General features: G+C 48.0%; 4 protein-coding genes across 4 annotated transcripts; all 4 read left to right on the top strand.

Moving 5' to 3' along the window:
• Positions 1-202: 202 nt before the first annotated feature.
• Positions 203-2,329, top strand: LOC145410576 (uncharacterized). Its single transcript, XM_080280692.1, has 2 exons — positions 203-851; positions 1,866-2,329. The coding sequence occupies exons 1-2, from the start codon at positions 203-205 to the stop codon at positions 2,327-2,329; spliced, it is 1,113 nt and encodes a 370-aa protein (XP_080136818.1).
• Positions 2,330-2,973: 644 nt separating this feature from the next.
• Positions 2,974-3,906, top strand: LOC145410577 (uncharacterized). Its single transcript, XM_080280693.1, has one exon. It carries the CDS (start codon positions 2,974-2,976, stop codon positions 3,904-3,906), a length of 933 nt encoding a protein of 310 aa, XP_080136819.1.
• A 6,991-nt stretch (positions 3,907-10,897) lies between these two features.
• On the top strand, positions 10,898-11,551 carry LOC145410578 (uncharacterized). Its single transcript, XM_080280694.1, has one exon. It carries the CDS (start codon positions 10,898-10,900, stop codon positions 11,549-11,551), a length of 654 nt encoding a protein of 217 aa, XP_080136820.1.
• Positions 11,552-11,646: 95 nt separating this feature from the next.
• On the top strand, positions 11,647-12,084 carry LOC145410579 (uncharacterized). Its single transcript, XM_080280695.1, has one exon. It carries the CDS (start codon positions 11,647-11,649, stop codon positions 12,082-12,084), a length of 438 nt encoding a protein of 145 aa, XP_080136821.1.
• Positions 12,085-16,349: the final 4,265 nt, after the last annotated feature.

Here is a 16,349-nt window from a genome sequence, read left to right on the forward strand (position 1 = left end):
CAGGCTGGGGGCACCACGGAGAACCGTATGGGTAACACTAGACTCTATAACTCAGGTGACAGTGCAGTGAACTGAGGAGATAGACTTAGTAGTTAGCAGTGGGCATTCCCGTAAACCGAACCAGAAGATATCGCAACATGGGGTGATTGTCACTCAGCGACTCCTTTCAACGCTGAAGGATTCAGTACCCTCTGTACAGGACATGGCACGATGGAGTCATTTGGCGGGAATAGAGCCACTGAACACATACGAAGGTGAGGAGCAACTATTGATTGGTCTTGATGCTCCACAAGCATTGACGCCCTTGGAGGTCAAGGCAGGGAACAGTGGAGAACCCTTTGCGATAAGGACGCCGCTGGGATGGACCGTCAGCGGACCTATACGACCTCGTGCTGAGGTAGAAGACAGACCAGAGGAGGTAGGATGTGTGGCTGTAGTGGACAACATTTCCCAGGAAACACGATTGGAGGAGCAAGTGCGACAGCTTTGGGAACTGGATGCAAGTTACTTGAAGAAGGGAGATGGCCTGTCTGTTGAAGACAATAGGGTGATAAAATTGTGGTCAAGCACGGTGACAAAGGTGATGGGGCACTACCAGCTCCCTATACCATGCAGACGAAATCCACCCAAGCTCCCAGACAACAAGTTAATGGCACTGAGGAGGTTAGAGAGCCTGAAGAAGAGGCTGGTCAGAGACTTGCCCTTACGACCGCGCTACACAGAAGAGATGCAACTGCTGCTAGATAAAGGCTACGCTGAATTGGTGCCTCATAATGAATTTCACACAAGGCCTCGCGTGTCCTGGTATCTGCTACACCATCCAGTGTTAAAAGCCAAACAAGCCCGGAGAGGTGCGCATCGTATTCGGCTCCTCAGCAGAATGTGTGTCGGTGTCTTTAACCCGCCCCATCCCGACGTTTTTCGGCCTTTTTTTTTTGGCTCAAACATCCGCTTTTGGTGAGAAACATCGAAAATTCATAGAGAAATCGCTCACCTGAGGTTAAAAATACCCGCTTTAGGTACGAGTACTTCCTTACCTGACTGGGTTTTCTAACAGGCTGGTACCAAAGAAAACGAGTTCTATGGAAGGGAAACTATTTTATCCACTCATAAACAGTATTTATTTATTTACTTGGTACGAATTTATATGTAGTACAAGAGTATAATGGTTTTCAAACAGTAATATAGGGATTATAAGCGTTGTTTCACTCACTAACTCATCACCATTCATGACCTTTTTTTTCCCACATTACCTGATCATCATTTCTGACTGTTTCTTCCTCTAGTGCTATGTAAACTTGTCCTCCACATTGTCATCGATTGGGGAATCACTCTGGCCCTGAATGTCTTTATTGGCCAGGTCACTGGTAACAGGTGAATTGCCGAGACAATTGCGTGCAGGGGGGGGTGAGAGGTTATGTGCTGTAAGGCATTGTTACTGCTTGACATCTTGTAGAGGAATAGAGGAAGGTGTTCCGTGTATACATGCCAAAAATCACTCGCAAAATCACTCGCGAAAATTGGAAATTGTGCAAATTAGGGACCTTGCAATTTTCCCGCATTAATTCACGTCGCTGGGACGGCGCGGGTTAAACAGCCAGAGCTACAAGGGCCTGATCTAAATAACAAACTGCTAGGGGTACTCCTCCAGTTTCGCCAAGGGTTAGTGGCCCTCATGGCGGACATAGAGGCTATGTTTCACCAGGTCAAGGTAGCTCCGGAACACACGGACGCCCTACGATTTCTTTCGTGGCCGGAAGGGGATGTACAGCAGACCCCCCTGACATACCGGATGATGGTGCACCTTTTTGGTGGGGTCTGCAGTCCGTCATATGTCTTGTATGCTTTAAAACGAACCTTTCTAGATCACAGAGATGTGTGTCCTGCCAACGTGGTGGATGCCCAGCAGAATTTATATGTGGATGACCTGCTTATCTCAATGCAATCTGCTGACGAAGGAATAAGGTTGGTAGAACAACTGCGACACGTCACCTCGCTGGGGGGCTTCAGACTCACCAAGTGGGTGAGCAACAGTAAGGAAGTACTCGAATCCATTCCCGAATCAGAGAGGCATAAGGAAGTAAAGGAGATCGACATAGAACGCAAGCCTCTTCCTGCAGAACGAGTCCTTGGAGTAAGGTGGGACCTAGAGAAGGACCAAATGGCAGTGGTCATGAAACACTTTGAGCAAGGGGGGTCAGTTACAAGGAGGGATCTCTTGCGTGTAATCAGCTCAGTATATGATCCGCTTGGATTCCTTGCACCACTCTTCGTTCGTGCCATGGTCAGATTGCAGGAGGAAGAAAGGGTGGGACGAGGCTATATCTGACAGCAATGAGGTGCAGTGGCTACGGTGGCTGGTAGAATTAACTCACCTCGCAGATTTCAGGATACCACGGTGCTATGGCCCAAGAAGTGCAAGGGGAATGTCATTTCAACTACATCACTTCTGTGATGCTTCACAAGTGGCATGTGGAGTAGTATCATACCTGAGGATCTCTGATGGGACCGGAGACGTTCACTGTGCCTTCGTCTACAGAAAGGCCAAGCTGGTCTCGCTAAAACAACTGACTATATCCCGTCTGGAGTTATGCTGCTGCGTTGGCTGTCAAGGTTGACGAGACATTAAGGCACGAGCTGTCGGTCGACGTGGGAGGGTCCATCTCCTGGACAGACAGCGTGATAGTACTACAGTATATACGTAACACAGAGAGGTGGTTTCACACGTTCAAAGTCAGTCGAGTAGCGGCCATACACGAACAATCAGAAGTGACCCAATGGAGGCACATGGGTTCAATACTGAACGCAGCAGGTGAAGCGACACGAGGACTGAGTTGCTACAAACTGAACAGAGGGTGTAGATGAATTGAAGGGCCCGACTTTCTCCGGAAAGAGAACAATCACTGGCCGCAAGAGCCTCGACTTATACTCGACCTGGGGACGGACCCAGAGGCAAAGGGGGATGCTACAACTATGGCAATAGGGGCTAAGCATGGAGAAGACCCGCTGGCGAGATTGTGGTCCAGATACTCGTCCTGGCACAGGCTGCTGCGAGGAGTTTCATGGATTAGAAGGTTTTTGTATTGGAGGCAAATGGGAGGACCAAGGCAAGTTGACAAATCAAAACTGAGGGTGAGTGAGCTCCGAGGGTCTCGAGCGGCAGTGTTGGGTTGTGTACAACGGGAATATTATGAACCCGAAATAAAGGACCTGAAGGAGCAGGGTGCACTTAGGAAAATGAGCCCACTGTTCCCGTTGGAGATGCACCTGGGGGAAGACGGACTCCTCTGTGCTGGAGGACGGTTGGAGAAAGCCCCCTTGATGACCGACAGCAAATACCCCGTGCTGTTGTCACGGGACCACCATGTCACGGAGCTTATAGTAAGAGAAACCCATGAGAACAAGCCTGGACACTCAGGAAGAGAACATACACTAGCAGTAATGCGCCAAGAGTTCTGGGTGCCCAAGGGACGAAGGCTGATTTACCGTGTGCTAAAACGGTGTCTCGTTTGTCGCCGAGTCAGTTGGAAGGAGTCACTGCAAAGACAAGCTAACCTCCCTGCTGACAGGGTATGCGTGGTGAAGGCACTGTTCACACATACTGGTGTGGACTGCTTTGGACCATTCATCGCAAAGCAGGGTAGGAAACGAGTGAAGCGGTGGGGTTGTCTCTTCACTTGCCTGAACTCAAGAGCCATACACCTGGAGATTCTTGATGGACTAGACGCTGATTCATTCCTCAATGCAATAACGCACTTTTCGGCAAGGAGGGGTGTACCGGAGTGCATTCGTTCCGACAATGGAACAAACATGATTAGAGCAAATAAGGAGCTCTGGGCTACAGTTCTCAGCTACAAGAAGAATGACAAGGTCCACAATGCACTGTTGAGGAAGGGAATTGAGTAGGAGTTCAACCCACCGCAAGCATCGCACATGGGTGGTGTATGGAAGCGACAGATCTGGACAGCCAGGAAGGTCTTGCAGGCGATAGTAGGCGCACAAGTTGTGGATGATGAGTGACGCCACACATTCTTTTGCGAAGTGGAGGAGATGGTCAATGGAAGGCCCATCACGCATACCTCCAGTCACGTCAGTGACATCGAAGCACTTACCCCACCGCATATTCTGCGCCCTAAGACTGTACTTCACTGCCCGTTAGGAGGTAAGGCAGAAGAGCCTGTAGCGGACATCTATCGGAAGAGTTGGAAGCATGCACAGTTCCTAGTGGATCGGTTCTGGAAACGATGGTTGAAGGTGTACTTACCATCCTTACGACAATGCCAGAAGCATTTCAAGTGGTTGCGTAATCTCCAAGTGGGGGACCTGATATTGGTGACGGATTGGAATGTACCCCGTCATCACTGGGTTCTGGGAAGACTGGTAGAGGCGAACCCGGTGACTATGGCGTCGTGAGGCATGTCAAGGTCAGGACGTCCACACGCAAAACCCTAAAACATGCCCTGCGAACAAGCTGTGTCTGCTGGAAGGGAGCTGCGAGTGAAAGTGTATACGGTATTGGTCGTAACCGACTAACGGGGGCAATCTTACCTCATCTAACGCAGTAAAGAGAGAAAGAGAGAGAGAGAGTGAGAGAGAGAGTATAGGAGAGAGAGAGAGGCACAAGGACGCTGACACGGTGTTTATATGTATGTACGGTCGCATCAGTATAAAATCCATTAGCCTAGCTATAATGAACACAAGGCCTTAGAATAGATGCTATGGGCGAGTGTGGGGGCAGTGTGTTGGTAGTCAGGGACGAGTGAGGGACGAAGTGACGTCAATCCTTGGATTTACTAGGCGGAGACTCCAAAAGGGGGGAGTTCAAGCAATGTGCGACTCCACGTCCATCCCGTGAAAGTGTTACTGCTGTGAGAATATTACGCCCGTGAGGGACTAGTGTTGTGTACTTCACACCCCTACCCACACACTGATACTGTAAGACGAGAATTGGACCCGCCACAAGTGAGTTGCCCTTGCTTACTTTAAGAATGCTTATTGATCTGTGCGTGGCTGATGTCACGACATAATCCAATTATAAATGTAGGAAACTAAGGACGAGAATTAAAGCGATATGTGTATACGAGGTAAACTTTGGTAAATTGTAATTCTGTGTATGACCCAGTGTTATAACAATGATGAGTGATGCCATTATGGCATACTGAGAGAGTAAAATTGCAATTCCAGGTATGACCGAATAAATAGTCGAGTCCAGCTGGGCGGGTTTCATTACCCGTTTCCCCCTCCAAGAGTGCAGGCGGTTACAGTCATACTTGGGGTCCGTTGGTGGGGGGAGCGGGCCCAACCAGACCTACAACAGCGCTGGGTGTGTTAAAGTCTACAGAGGCGGCCTACCTACGATCGGTGACACCGTCACTCAGGGTATCCTGGGTTGTGAGCGGGAAGACTCCACAGGACCACGAGTGTTGATAGGCAACTTTACTCAGGCGATTGAAAGCCGGGAGCCGATACGTTACGTCTGGTGCATCATAAAGAAAAATACGTTAGTTTACGTACTTAATAGGAACTTATTGCCCGTTTGCCAGACGATGTTATATAATCGTGACACATTAAATGTGAGAAATGTGAGTGTAATATTCAGGAGGTCGGTACTGATATCGTAACGTCGCTTATATATATATATATATATTTTTTATAAATAACAGAACGAAGGAAGGAAAAACAAATGGGTAAAAAAAAAAATAATCCATACACCAGATTACTGGTGTCCTCTGTTCATAAAATATCTGTAACAGTTAGACTTGAACAGTTGTGGGTTGAAATTTGGAGGAAAGCAACTCTGGGGAAGTGAGTTTCAGAGAGATGCAGTTCGGGGAATGAAAGAATTTGATAAGTAGAAGTTCTGCAATATGGTTGAGTGACATTCTAGTCATGAGCGCTACGAGATGCCCGTGTAGCACGAGGGAAGGCATGGAGAGGTGGCACCATGGACGCAACTTCGCCTGAGCATTTGCCAAAAAAATATCTGTAAAATAATCCAAGGGAGGCAACATTCCTTCTTACTTGCAGGGGAGGTAGTTTATATGTAATGGTAGGGTTGTTAATGATTCTAACAGCTTTATTCTGAATTTTGTCTAGTTGTCTTAATGCAACCTCTCCACAACCATACCACAAGGGTGAGCAACATTCAAGCTGAGAGCGCACATGACTCTTCTAAATTATAGCTAACTGCTCATTGGCGAAGAAGTTACGGACTCTGTAGAATAATCCAAGTTTCTTTGAGGCGGTTTTAGCAAGTGATCTGACATGAGAGGTCCAGCTGAGGGCACTGTTAAGTGAGACACCAAGAATTTCAATACTTTTGGAGTTGGGAATATTAGTAGCACTGAAGGTAATGTACGAATCTGGCAATATCTGTCTATTAGTAAACTGTATATATTTAGTTTTACTAGCATTAAAAGAGACAAGGTTGTTTTGTCCCCATTCACTGATTGTAGATAGATCTTGATTTATGGAGATGGCTGTACTGAGTTGAGAGGTAGAGATATTAGACTTTGTAAATGGATGTCTGAGTGTGCATAAACTACGTAGTGTTGAGTCATCTGCATATGAGTGAATGGGATTGTGAGTGACAAATAAGAGATCATTAATATGAACCAGAAATAGGGTTGGCGCCAGAACTGATCCCTGCGGCACGCCGGCGTTAATTGAGCGGAAATTTGAATATACATCATCTACTTTTACTCTTATTTTCCTGTCACTAAGATAAGAAGAAATCAAAGGAACAAAAGACGTTAGTCCATAGCAAGGGAGTTTGGACAGCAGAGAACGGTGCGATACTCTGTCGAAAGTTTTAGAGATATCAAGGCAACTGCATGCTATAATGTTGTGAATTAAAACTAATTAGTGCACCTTGGATATTAAGAGTTTTGATTGATACTAGGCTCTCAGTGAGAAATGTGAGTGTAATATTCAGGAGGTCGGTACTGATATCGTAACATCACTTATATGCTATAATGTTGTGAATTAAAACTAATTAGTGCACCTTGGATATTAAGAGTTGTGATTGATACTAGGCTCTCAGTGAGAAATGTGAGTGTAATATTCAGGAGGTCGGTATTGATATCGTAATGTCGCTCATATGCTATAATGTTGTGAATTAAAACTAATTAGTGCACCTTGGATATTAAGAGTTGTGAATGATACTAGGCTGTCATAGAGAAGGTTCTGGTGTGCCACTATACTTTAAGGGCTAAGCTTAGCGCTCGCTGTCTGGCTGTTTGGAGTGTGATGGGGTAAACGTTGCATGAACGAGAGTGTGACTAAGAGAGTTAAAAAAAAAAAAAAAAAAAAGGAAGAGGGAGCGGAACTGAACATACCGGGCGGAACCCAACCTAACATACCAGGTGGAACCCAACCTAACATACTGGGCAGAACCCAACCTAACATACTGGACGGAACCCAACCTAACATACTGGACGGAACCCAACCTAACATACCGGGCAGAGCATACCAGGCGGAACATATCGGCATGGACAACCCAGAAGGAAAGAAACGTGCGGAACATGACGGGCAGAACGTAACCCATGGAACGACTCAAAGGATAGTCAAGGAGGCAAGGGAAGCAACGGGGGGAGACGAGTACGAGACGGAGGCTGCGGGGACGAAGGATCGGCAAAGAGGCCAAGATATGGTGATGGCATTGGAGACAAACAAATGTGGGAGACTGGGGGAACCCAGTGGGGGGAGCAGGAACAGTTGCAAGAAGCAGTGACTCTACATCAAGAAGAGTCAACAATTAGCAGACTAGGGCCAAGGTGGCAAAGGTCAGGGAATCTGAAACTGACTAGATCAGGAACGGAAGAGCTGACATGCGTTGCCTCTATGGGCATGGAGGTGATAGCTTCTGGCTTGAAGGAATTGATTGCAGCCATGAGGTTGCCACAGACCCAACTACCAACCTTCGAAGGCAATAGCCGAGGGTAGTATTGGGAGTTCATTTGTGCATTCGAACAACACATAGGGAGGGCCGCAGTCCCAGAGGAATATAAGCTGCAGATGCTCATGCAAGCCTGTGCAGTGCCTGTCAGGAACATGCTAAAAACATGCAACTATTTGGACCCAAGAGAGGGTTATGAGAAGGCGATGGCCATATTGGGGGACAGATACGGAGACACACATCACTACATTCGAGAGATTGTGGAAGGAATACTTGAAGGGCCAATGATCAAAGGTGAGGATGAGGGTGGCCTTAGAAAATTCGCCGACGAGTTGGGGTCTTGTATTCTGAGTCTGGAGACCATCGGGAGGTTGCAGGAGTTGGACACCGTTCGCCCGATGGATGTGCTGTCGCATCGGTTGCCTGAAAGGGCATTTATGCGGTATGAGGATGTAACTTATGCCCACAACAAACAAAACGGGTATTATCCCAGCGTTAAATGGTTGAAAACCTTTATCCTGGAGGAAGCAGACAGAGTGTGTGTGAGGAGGAGAACCAAGGAAAGGGAGCAACCACCAAGCGATCCACCGAGGTTGGACTTAGAAGGAATCCAGATGGGCATGTGATCGGCTTGGCCACCATTGGTCATGATGAACCTGCGAGCGAAAGAGACTTGTGTCAGCTGTGCGGGGGGCTACACACCTGGTGGGTTGCAAGAGATTCCGTGCCATGAGAGCTGAAGAAAGGAGGTCCATGGTCAGATGGCTCAAATACTGTTATGATTGCTTGTATGATACCCACTTGGCATCTGAGTGCCGGGCCTCAGTGTGGTGTGACATAGAGGGTTGCACTGGGAAGCATTCATGATGGATACACCCGACCATCCCTGTAAGGCAAAGGCAGGAGTCCCCGTACCATTGGGAACCCAGGAAGGGAGACGGAGCAGAGCCACGGATGGAGGGTGAGAGGAAGCCGAGAGATGATCGTCGTTGATACACTCAGCAGGAGGAGGCAAATGGAAACAAGCAGGGAGTACATCGAGCAGAGCCAGAGAAGAGAAGTCCTTCCTGTGGACAGACCGACAAACGTGATGAGACAAGAATGGAGGGAACACTTAAGAGGCCCAAGCTCGAAAGGGACAAAGGCGGGAATTAATGACTCACCGCTACGGCAGGAACAATGCAGATACATGGGCAGCTTCGCAAGGTGGCGTTGCCCATTATTGAAGTGAAGGTAGCTAGTAAAGGCTCGGATGCCGTAGTCTGGACGAGAGCACTTTTGGACTTTGGCAGCAACCGGACCTTCTGTATGACCCAATTGGCAAGCAGGCTGGGGGCACCATGGAGAACTGTATGGGTAACACTAGACACTATAACTCAGGTGACGGTGTAGCGAACTGAGGAGATAGACTTAGTAGTTAGCAGCGGGCATTCCCATAAATCGAACCAAAAGATATCGCCGCATGGGGTGATTGTCACTCAGCGACTCCCTGCAACGCTGAAGGATTCAGTACCCTCTGTACAGGACATGGCACGATGGAGTCATTTGGCGGGAATAGAGCCACTGAACACATACGAAGGTGAGGAGCAATTATTGATTGGTCTTGATGCTCCACAAGCATTGACGCCCTTGGAGGTCAGGGCAGGGAACAGTGGAGAACCCTTTGCGATAAGGACGCTGCTGGGATGGACCGTCAGCGGACCTGTACAACCTCGTGCTGAGGTAGAAGAGAGACCAGAGGAGGTAGGATGTGTGGCTGTAGTGGACAACATTTCCCAGGAAACACGATTGGAGGAGCAAGCGCGACAGCTTTGGGAACTGGATGCAAGTTACTTGAAGAAGGGAGATGGCCTGTTCGTTGAAGACAATAGGGCGATAAAATTGTGGTCAAGCACGGTGACAAAGGTGATGGGGCACTACCAGCTCCCTATACCATTCAGACGAAATCCACCCAAGCTCCCAGACAACAAGTTAATGGCACTGAGGAGGTTAGAGGGCCTGAAGAAGAGGCTGGTCAGAGACCCGCCCTTACGCCAGCGCTACGCAGAAGAGATGCAACTGCTGCTAGATAGAGGCTACGCTGAACTGGTGCCTCATAATGAATTTCACACAAAGCCTCACGTGTCCTGGTATCTGCCACACCAACCAGTGTTAAACCCAAACAAGCCGGGAGAGGTGCTCATCGTATTCGACTGTGCAGCAGAATGCGTGTAGGTGTCTTTAACCCGCCCCATCCCGACGTTTTTGGACCTTTTTTTTTTTTTGCTCAAACATCCGCTTTTGGTGAGAAACATCGAAAATTCATAGAGAAATTGCTCACCTGTGGTTTAAAATACCCGCTTTAGGTACGAGTACTTCCTTACCTGACTGGGTTTTCTAACAGGCTGGCACCAAAGAAAACAAGTTTTATGGGAAGGAAACTATTTTATCCACTCATAAACAGTATATATTTATTTACTTGGTACGAATTTATATGTAGTACAAGAGTATATTGGTTTTCAAACAGTAATATAGGGATTATAAGCGTTGTTTCACTCACTAACTCATCACCATGCATGACTTTTTTTTTCCCACATTACCTGATCATCATTTCTGACTGTTTCTTCCTCTAGTGCTATGTAAACTTGGCCTCCATATTGTCATCGATTGGGGAATCACTCTGGCCCTGAATGTCTTTATTGGCCAGGTCACTAGTCACAGGTGAATTGCCGAGACAATGGCGTGCAGAGGGGGGAGAGGTTATGCGGTGTAAGGCATTGTTACTGCTTGGCATCTTGTAGAGAAATAGAGGAAGGTGTCCCCTGTATATGTGCCAAAAATCACTTGCAAAATCACTCGTGAAAATTGAAAATTGTGCAAATTAGGGACCTTGCAATGTTGCCGCATTAATTCACGTCGCCGGGACGGCGTGGGTTAAACAGCCAGGTGCTACAAGGGCCTGATCTAAATAAGAAACTGCTAGGGGTACTCCTCCAGTTTCGCCAAGGGTTAGTGGCCCTCATGGCGGACATAGAGGCTATGTTTCACCAGGTCAAGGTAGCTCCGGAACACACGGACGCCCTACGATTTCTTTCCTGGCCGGAAGGGGATGTACAGCAGACCCCCCTGACATACCGGATCATGGTGCACCTTTTCGGTGGGGTCTGGGGTCCATCATGCGCCTCATATGCTTTAAAACGAACCTTTCTAGATCACATAGATGTGTGTCCTGCCAACGTGGTGGATGCTCAGCAGAATTTATATGTGGATGACCTGCTTATCTCAATGCAATCTGCTGACGAAGGAATAAGGTTGGCAGAACACCTGCGACACGTCACCTCGCTGGGCGGCTTCAGACTCACCAAGTGGGAGAGCAACAGTAAGGAAGTACTCGAATCCATTCCCGAATCAGAGAGGCATAAGGAAGTAAAGGAGATCGACATAGAATGCAAGCCTCTTCCTACAGAACGAGCCCTTGGAGTAAGGTGTGACCTAGAGAAGGACCAAATGGCAGTGGTCATCAAACACTTTGAGCAAGGGGGGTCAGTTACAAGGAGGGATCTCTTGCGTGTAATCAGCTCAGTATATGATCTGCTTGGATTCCTTGCACCATTCCTCGTTTGTGCCAAGGTCAGATTACAGGAGGAAGAAAGGGTGGAACAAGGCTATATCTGACAGCAATGAGGTGCAGTGGACGGTGGCTGGAAGAATTAACTCACCTCGCAGATTTAAGGATACCACGGTGCTATGCCCCAAAAAGTGCAAGGGGAATGTCATTTCAACTACATCACTTCTGTGATTCTTCACAAGTGGCATATGGAGTAGTATCATACCTGAGGATCTCTGATGAGACCGGAGACTTTCACTTTGCCTTCGTCTACAGAAAGGACAAGCTGGCCCAGCTAAAACAACTGACTATATCCCGTCTGGAGTTATGTGCTGCTGCGTTGGCTTTCAAGGTTGACGAGACATTAAGGCACGAGCTGTCGGTCGACGTGGGAGGGTCCATCTCCTGGACAGACAGCGTGATAGTACTACAGTATATACGTAACACAGAGAGGCGGTTTCACACGTTCGTAGTCAGTCGAGTAGCGGCCATACACGAACAACTAGAAGTGACCCAATGGAGGCACATGGGTTCAATACTGAAAGCAGCAGGTGAAGCGACACGAGGACTGAGTTGCTACACACCGAACAGATTGTGTTGATGAATTGAAGGGCCCGACTTTCTCCGGAAAGAGAACAATCATTGGCCGCAAGAGCCTCGACTTATACTCGACCTGGGGACGGACCCAGAGGTAACGGGGGATGCTACAACTATGGCAATAGGGGCTAAGCACGGAGAAGACCCGCTGGCGAGATTATGGTCCAGATCCTCGTCCTGGCACAGCCTGCTGCGGGAGTTTCATGGCTTAGAAGGTTTTTGTATTGGAGGCAAATGGGAGGACCTAGGCAAGTTGACAAATCAAGACTGAGGGTGAGTGAGCTCCGAGCATCTCGAGGGGCAGTGTTGGGTTATGGAGAAAGCCCCCTTGATGACCAACAGCAAATACCCCGTGCTGTTGCCACGGGACCACCATGTCACGGAGCTTATAGTAAGAGAAACCCATGAGAACAAGGCTGGACACTCAGGAAGAGAACATACACTAGCAGTAAAGTGCCAAGAGTTCTGGGTGCCCAAGGGAAGAAGGCTGATCTACCGTGTGCTAAAACGGTGTCTCGTTTGTCGCCGAGTCAATTGGAAGGAGTCACTGCAAAGACAAGCTAACCTCCCTGCCGACAGGGTATGTGTGGTGAAGGCACTGTTCACACATACTGGTGTGGACTGCTTTGGACTATTCATCGCAAAGCAGGGTAGGAAACGGGTGAAGCGGTGGGGTTGTCTCTTCACTTGCCTGAACTCAAAAGCCATACACCTGGCGATTCTTGATGGACTAGACGCTGATTCATTCCTCAATGCAATAACGCGCTTCTCGGCAAGGAGGGGTGTACCGGAGTGCATTCGTTCCGACAATGGAACAAACATGATTAGAGCAAATAAGGAGCTCTGGGCTACAATTCTCAGCTAGAAGAAGAATGACAAGGTCCACAATGCACTGTTGATGAAGGGAATTGAGTGGGAGTTCAACCCACCGCATGCATCGCACATGGGTAGTGTATGGGAGCGACAGATCCGGACAGCCAGGAAGGTCTTGTAAGCGATAGTAGGCGCACAAGTTGTGGATGATGAGCGACTCCACACATTCTTTTGCGAAGTGGAGGAGATAGTCAACGGAAGGCCCATCACCCCGACCTCCAATCAAGTCAGTGACCTCAAAGCACTTACCCCACTGCATATTCTGCACCCTAAGACTACTTCACTGCCCGTTAGGAGGTAAGGCAGAAGAGCCTGTAGCGGACATCTACCGGAAGAGTTGGAAGCATGCAAAGTTCCTAGTGGACCAGTTCTGGAAGAGATGGTTGAAGGTGTACTTACCATCCTTACGACAACGCCAGAAGCATTTCAAGTGGTTGCGTAATCTCCAAGTGGGGGACCTGGTATTGGTGACGGATTGGAATGTACACCGTCATCACTGGGTTCTGGGAAGACTGGTAGAGGCGAATCCCGGTGACGATGGCGTGGTGAGGCATGTCAAGGTCAGGACGTCCACACGCAAAACCCTAAACACGACCTGCGAACAAGCTGTGCCTGCTTGAAGGGAGCTGCGAGTGAAAATGTATATGGTACTGGTCGTAACTGACTAACGGGAGCAGTCTTACCTCATCTAACGCGGTAAAGAGAGAAATAGAGAGAGAGTGAGAGAGAGAGTATAGGAGAGAGAGAGAGAGGCACAAGGACGCTGACACAGTGTTTATCTGTATGTACGGTCGCATCAGTATAACATCCATTAGCCTAGCTATAATGAACACCAGGCCTTAGAATAGATGCTATGGACGAGTGTGGGGGCAGTGTGTGGGTAGTCAGGGACGAGTGAGGGACGAAGTGACGTCGATCCTCGGATTTACTAGACGAAGACTCCAAAAGGGGGGAGTTCAAGCGATGTGCGACTCCACGTCCATCCCGTGAAAGTGTTACTGCTGTGAGAATATTACGCCCGTGAGGGACTAGTGTTGTGTACTTCACACTTCTACCCACACACTGATACTGTAAGACGAGAATTGGACCCGCCACAAGAGAGTTGCCCTTGGTTACATTAAGAATGCTTATTAATCTGCGCGTGTTTCATGTCACGACATAATCCAATTATAAATGTAGGAAAGTAAGGACGAGAATTAAAGCAACATGTGTATACGAGGTAAACTTTGGTAAATTGTAATTCTGTGTATGACCCAGTTTTATAATAATGACGAGTGATGCCATTATTGCATACTGAGAGAGTAAAATTGCAATTCCAGGTATGACCGAATAAATAGTCGAGTCCAGCTGGGCGGGTTTCATTACCCGTTTCCCCCTCCAAGAGTGCAGGCGGTTACAGTCATACTTGGGGTCCGTTGGTGTGGGGAGCGAGCCCGACCAGATCAACGACAGCGCTGGGTGTGTTAAAGTCTACGGAGGTGGCCTACCTACGATCGGTGACACCGTCACTCAGGTTATCCTGGGTTGTGAGCGGGAAGACCCTACAGGACCACGAGTGTTGATAAGCAACTTTACTCACGGGATTGAAAGCCGGGAGCTGATACGTTACGTCTGGTCCATTGTAAAGAAAAATACGTTAGTTTACGTACTTCGTAGGAACTTCTTGCCCGTGTGCCAGATGATGTTATATAATTGTGACACATATAATGTGAGAAATGTGAGTGTAATATTGAGGAGGTCGGTACTGATATCATAACGTCGCTTATATGCTATAATGTTGTGAATTAAAACTAGTTAGTGCACCTTGGATATTAAGAGTTGTGATTGATACTAGGCTGTCAATGAGAAATGTGAGTGTAATATTCAGTTCGTTATTGATATCGTAACGTCGCTCATATGCTATAATGTTGTGAAATAAAACTAATTAGTGCACCTTGGATATTAAGAGTTGTGATTGATACTAGGCTCTCAATGAGAAATGTGAGTGTAATATTCAGGAGGTCCGTATTGACATCGTAACGTTGCTCACATGCTATAATGTTGTGAATTAAAACTAATTAGTGCACCTTGGATATTAAGAGTTGTGAATGATACTAGGCTGTCATAGAGAAGGTTCTGGTGTGCCACTATACTTTAAAGGCTAAGCTTAGCGCTCGCTGTCTGGCTGTTTGGAGTGTGATGGGATAAACGTTGCATGAACGAGAGTGTGACTAAGAGAGTTAAAAAAAAAAAAAAAAAAAAGGAAGTGGGAGCCGAACCGAACATACAGCCTAACGTACCGGGTGGAACCCAACCTAACATACTGGGCGGAACCCAACCTAACATTCCGGGCGGAGCATACCAGGCGGAACATATCGGCATGGACAACCCAGAAGGAAAGGAACGTGCGGAACATGACGGGCAGAACAGAACCCATGGAACGGCTCAAAGGATAGTCAAGGAGGCAAAGGAAGCAACGGGGGGAGAGCAGTACGAGAAGGAGACTGCGGGGACGATGATGGAACAAAGAGAGGAGGAGAGGGCCGAATCTGGGCTGATAGAATGCTTAGAGAAGTGGCCGGCAATTGAAGGCAGACTGGCTGAGGCACGTGAGAACGTGTGCATGAAAGCCCTCCTGCCGACTCTGCAAACCCTGCAAGAACAGAACAAGGCGATCCATGATCATTTGACACAGTTGGAGAACTTGATGGGAATGGAAGGGAGGAAGGAGATGAGCTTGAGGCCACAGGTGCAGCGAGATTCTATAGCAGTACATGAAGGATCGGTAAAGATATGGTGATGGCATGGGAGACAAACAAATGTGGGAGACTGGGGGAACCCAGTGGGGGGAGCAGGAACAGATGCAAGAAGCAGTGACTCTACATCAAGAAGAGTCAACAGTTAGCGGACCAGGGCCAGGGTGGCAAAGGTCAGGGAATCCAAAACTGACTAGATCAGGAACATAACAGCTGACATGCGTTGCCCCTATGGGCATGGAGGTGATAGCTTCTGGCTTGAAGGAATTGATTGCAGCCATGAGGTATCCACAGACCCAACTACCAACCTTTGAAGGGAATAACCGAAGGGAGTATTGGGAGTTCATTTGTGCATTCGAACAACACATCGGGAGGGCCGCAGTCCCAGAGGAATATAAGCTGCAGACGCTCATGCAAGCATGTGCAGTGCCTGTCAGAAACATGCTACAAACATGCAACTATTTGGACCCAAGAGAGGGTTATGAGAAGGCGATGGCCATATTGGAAGACAGATACGGAGACACACATCATTACATCCCAGAGATTGTGGAAGGAGTACTTGAAGGGCCCATGATCAAAGGTGAGGATGAGAGTGGCCTTAGAAAATTCACTGACGATTTGGGGTCTTGTATTCTGAGTCTGGAGACCATCGGGAGATTGC

Source organism: Coenobita brevimanus, chromosome 86, assembly GCF_032717465.1.
Source record: "Coenobita brevimanus isolate Jiangsu-jjx chromosome 86, ASM3271746v2, whole genome shotgun sequence".
NCBI classification, from domain to species: domain Eukaryota; kingdom Metazoa; phylum Arthropoda; class Malacostraca; order Decapoda; family Coenobitidae; genus Coenobita; species Coenobita brevimanus.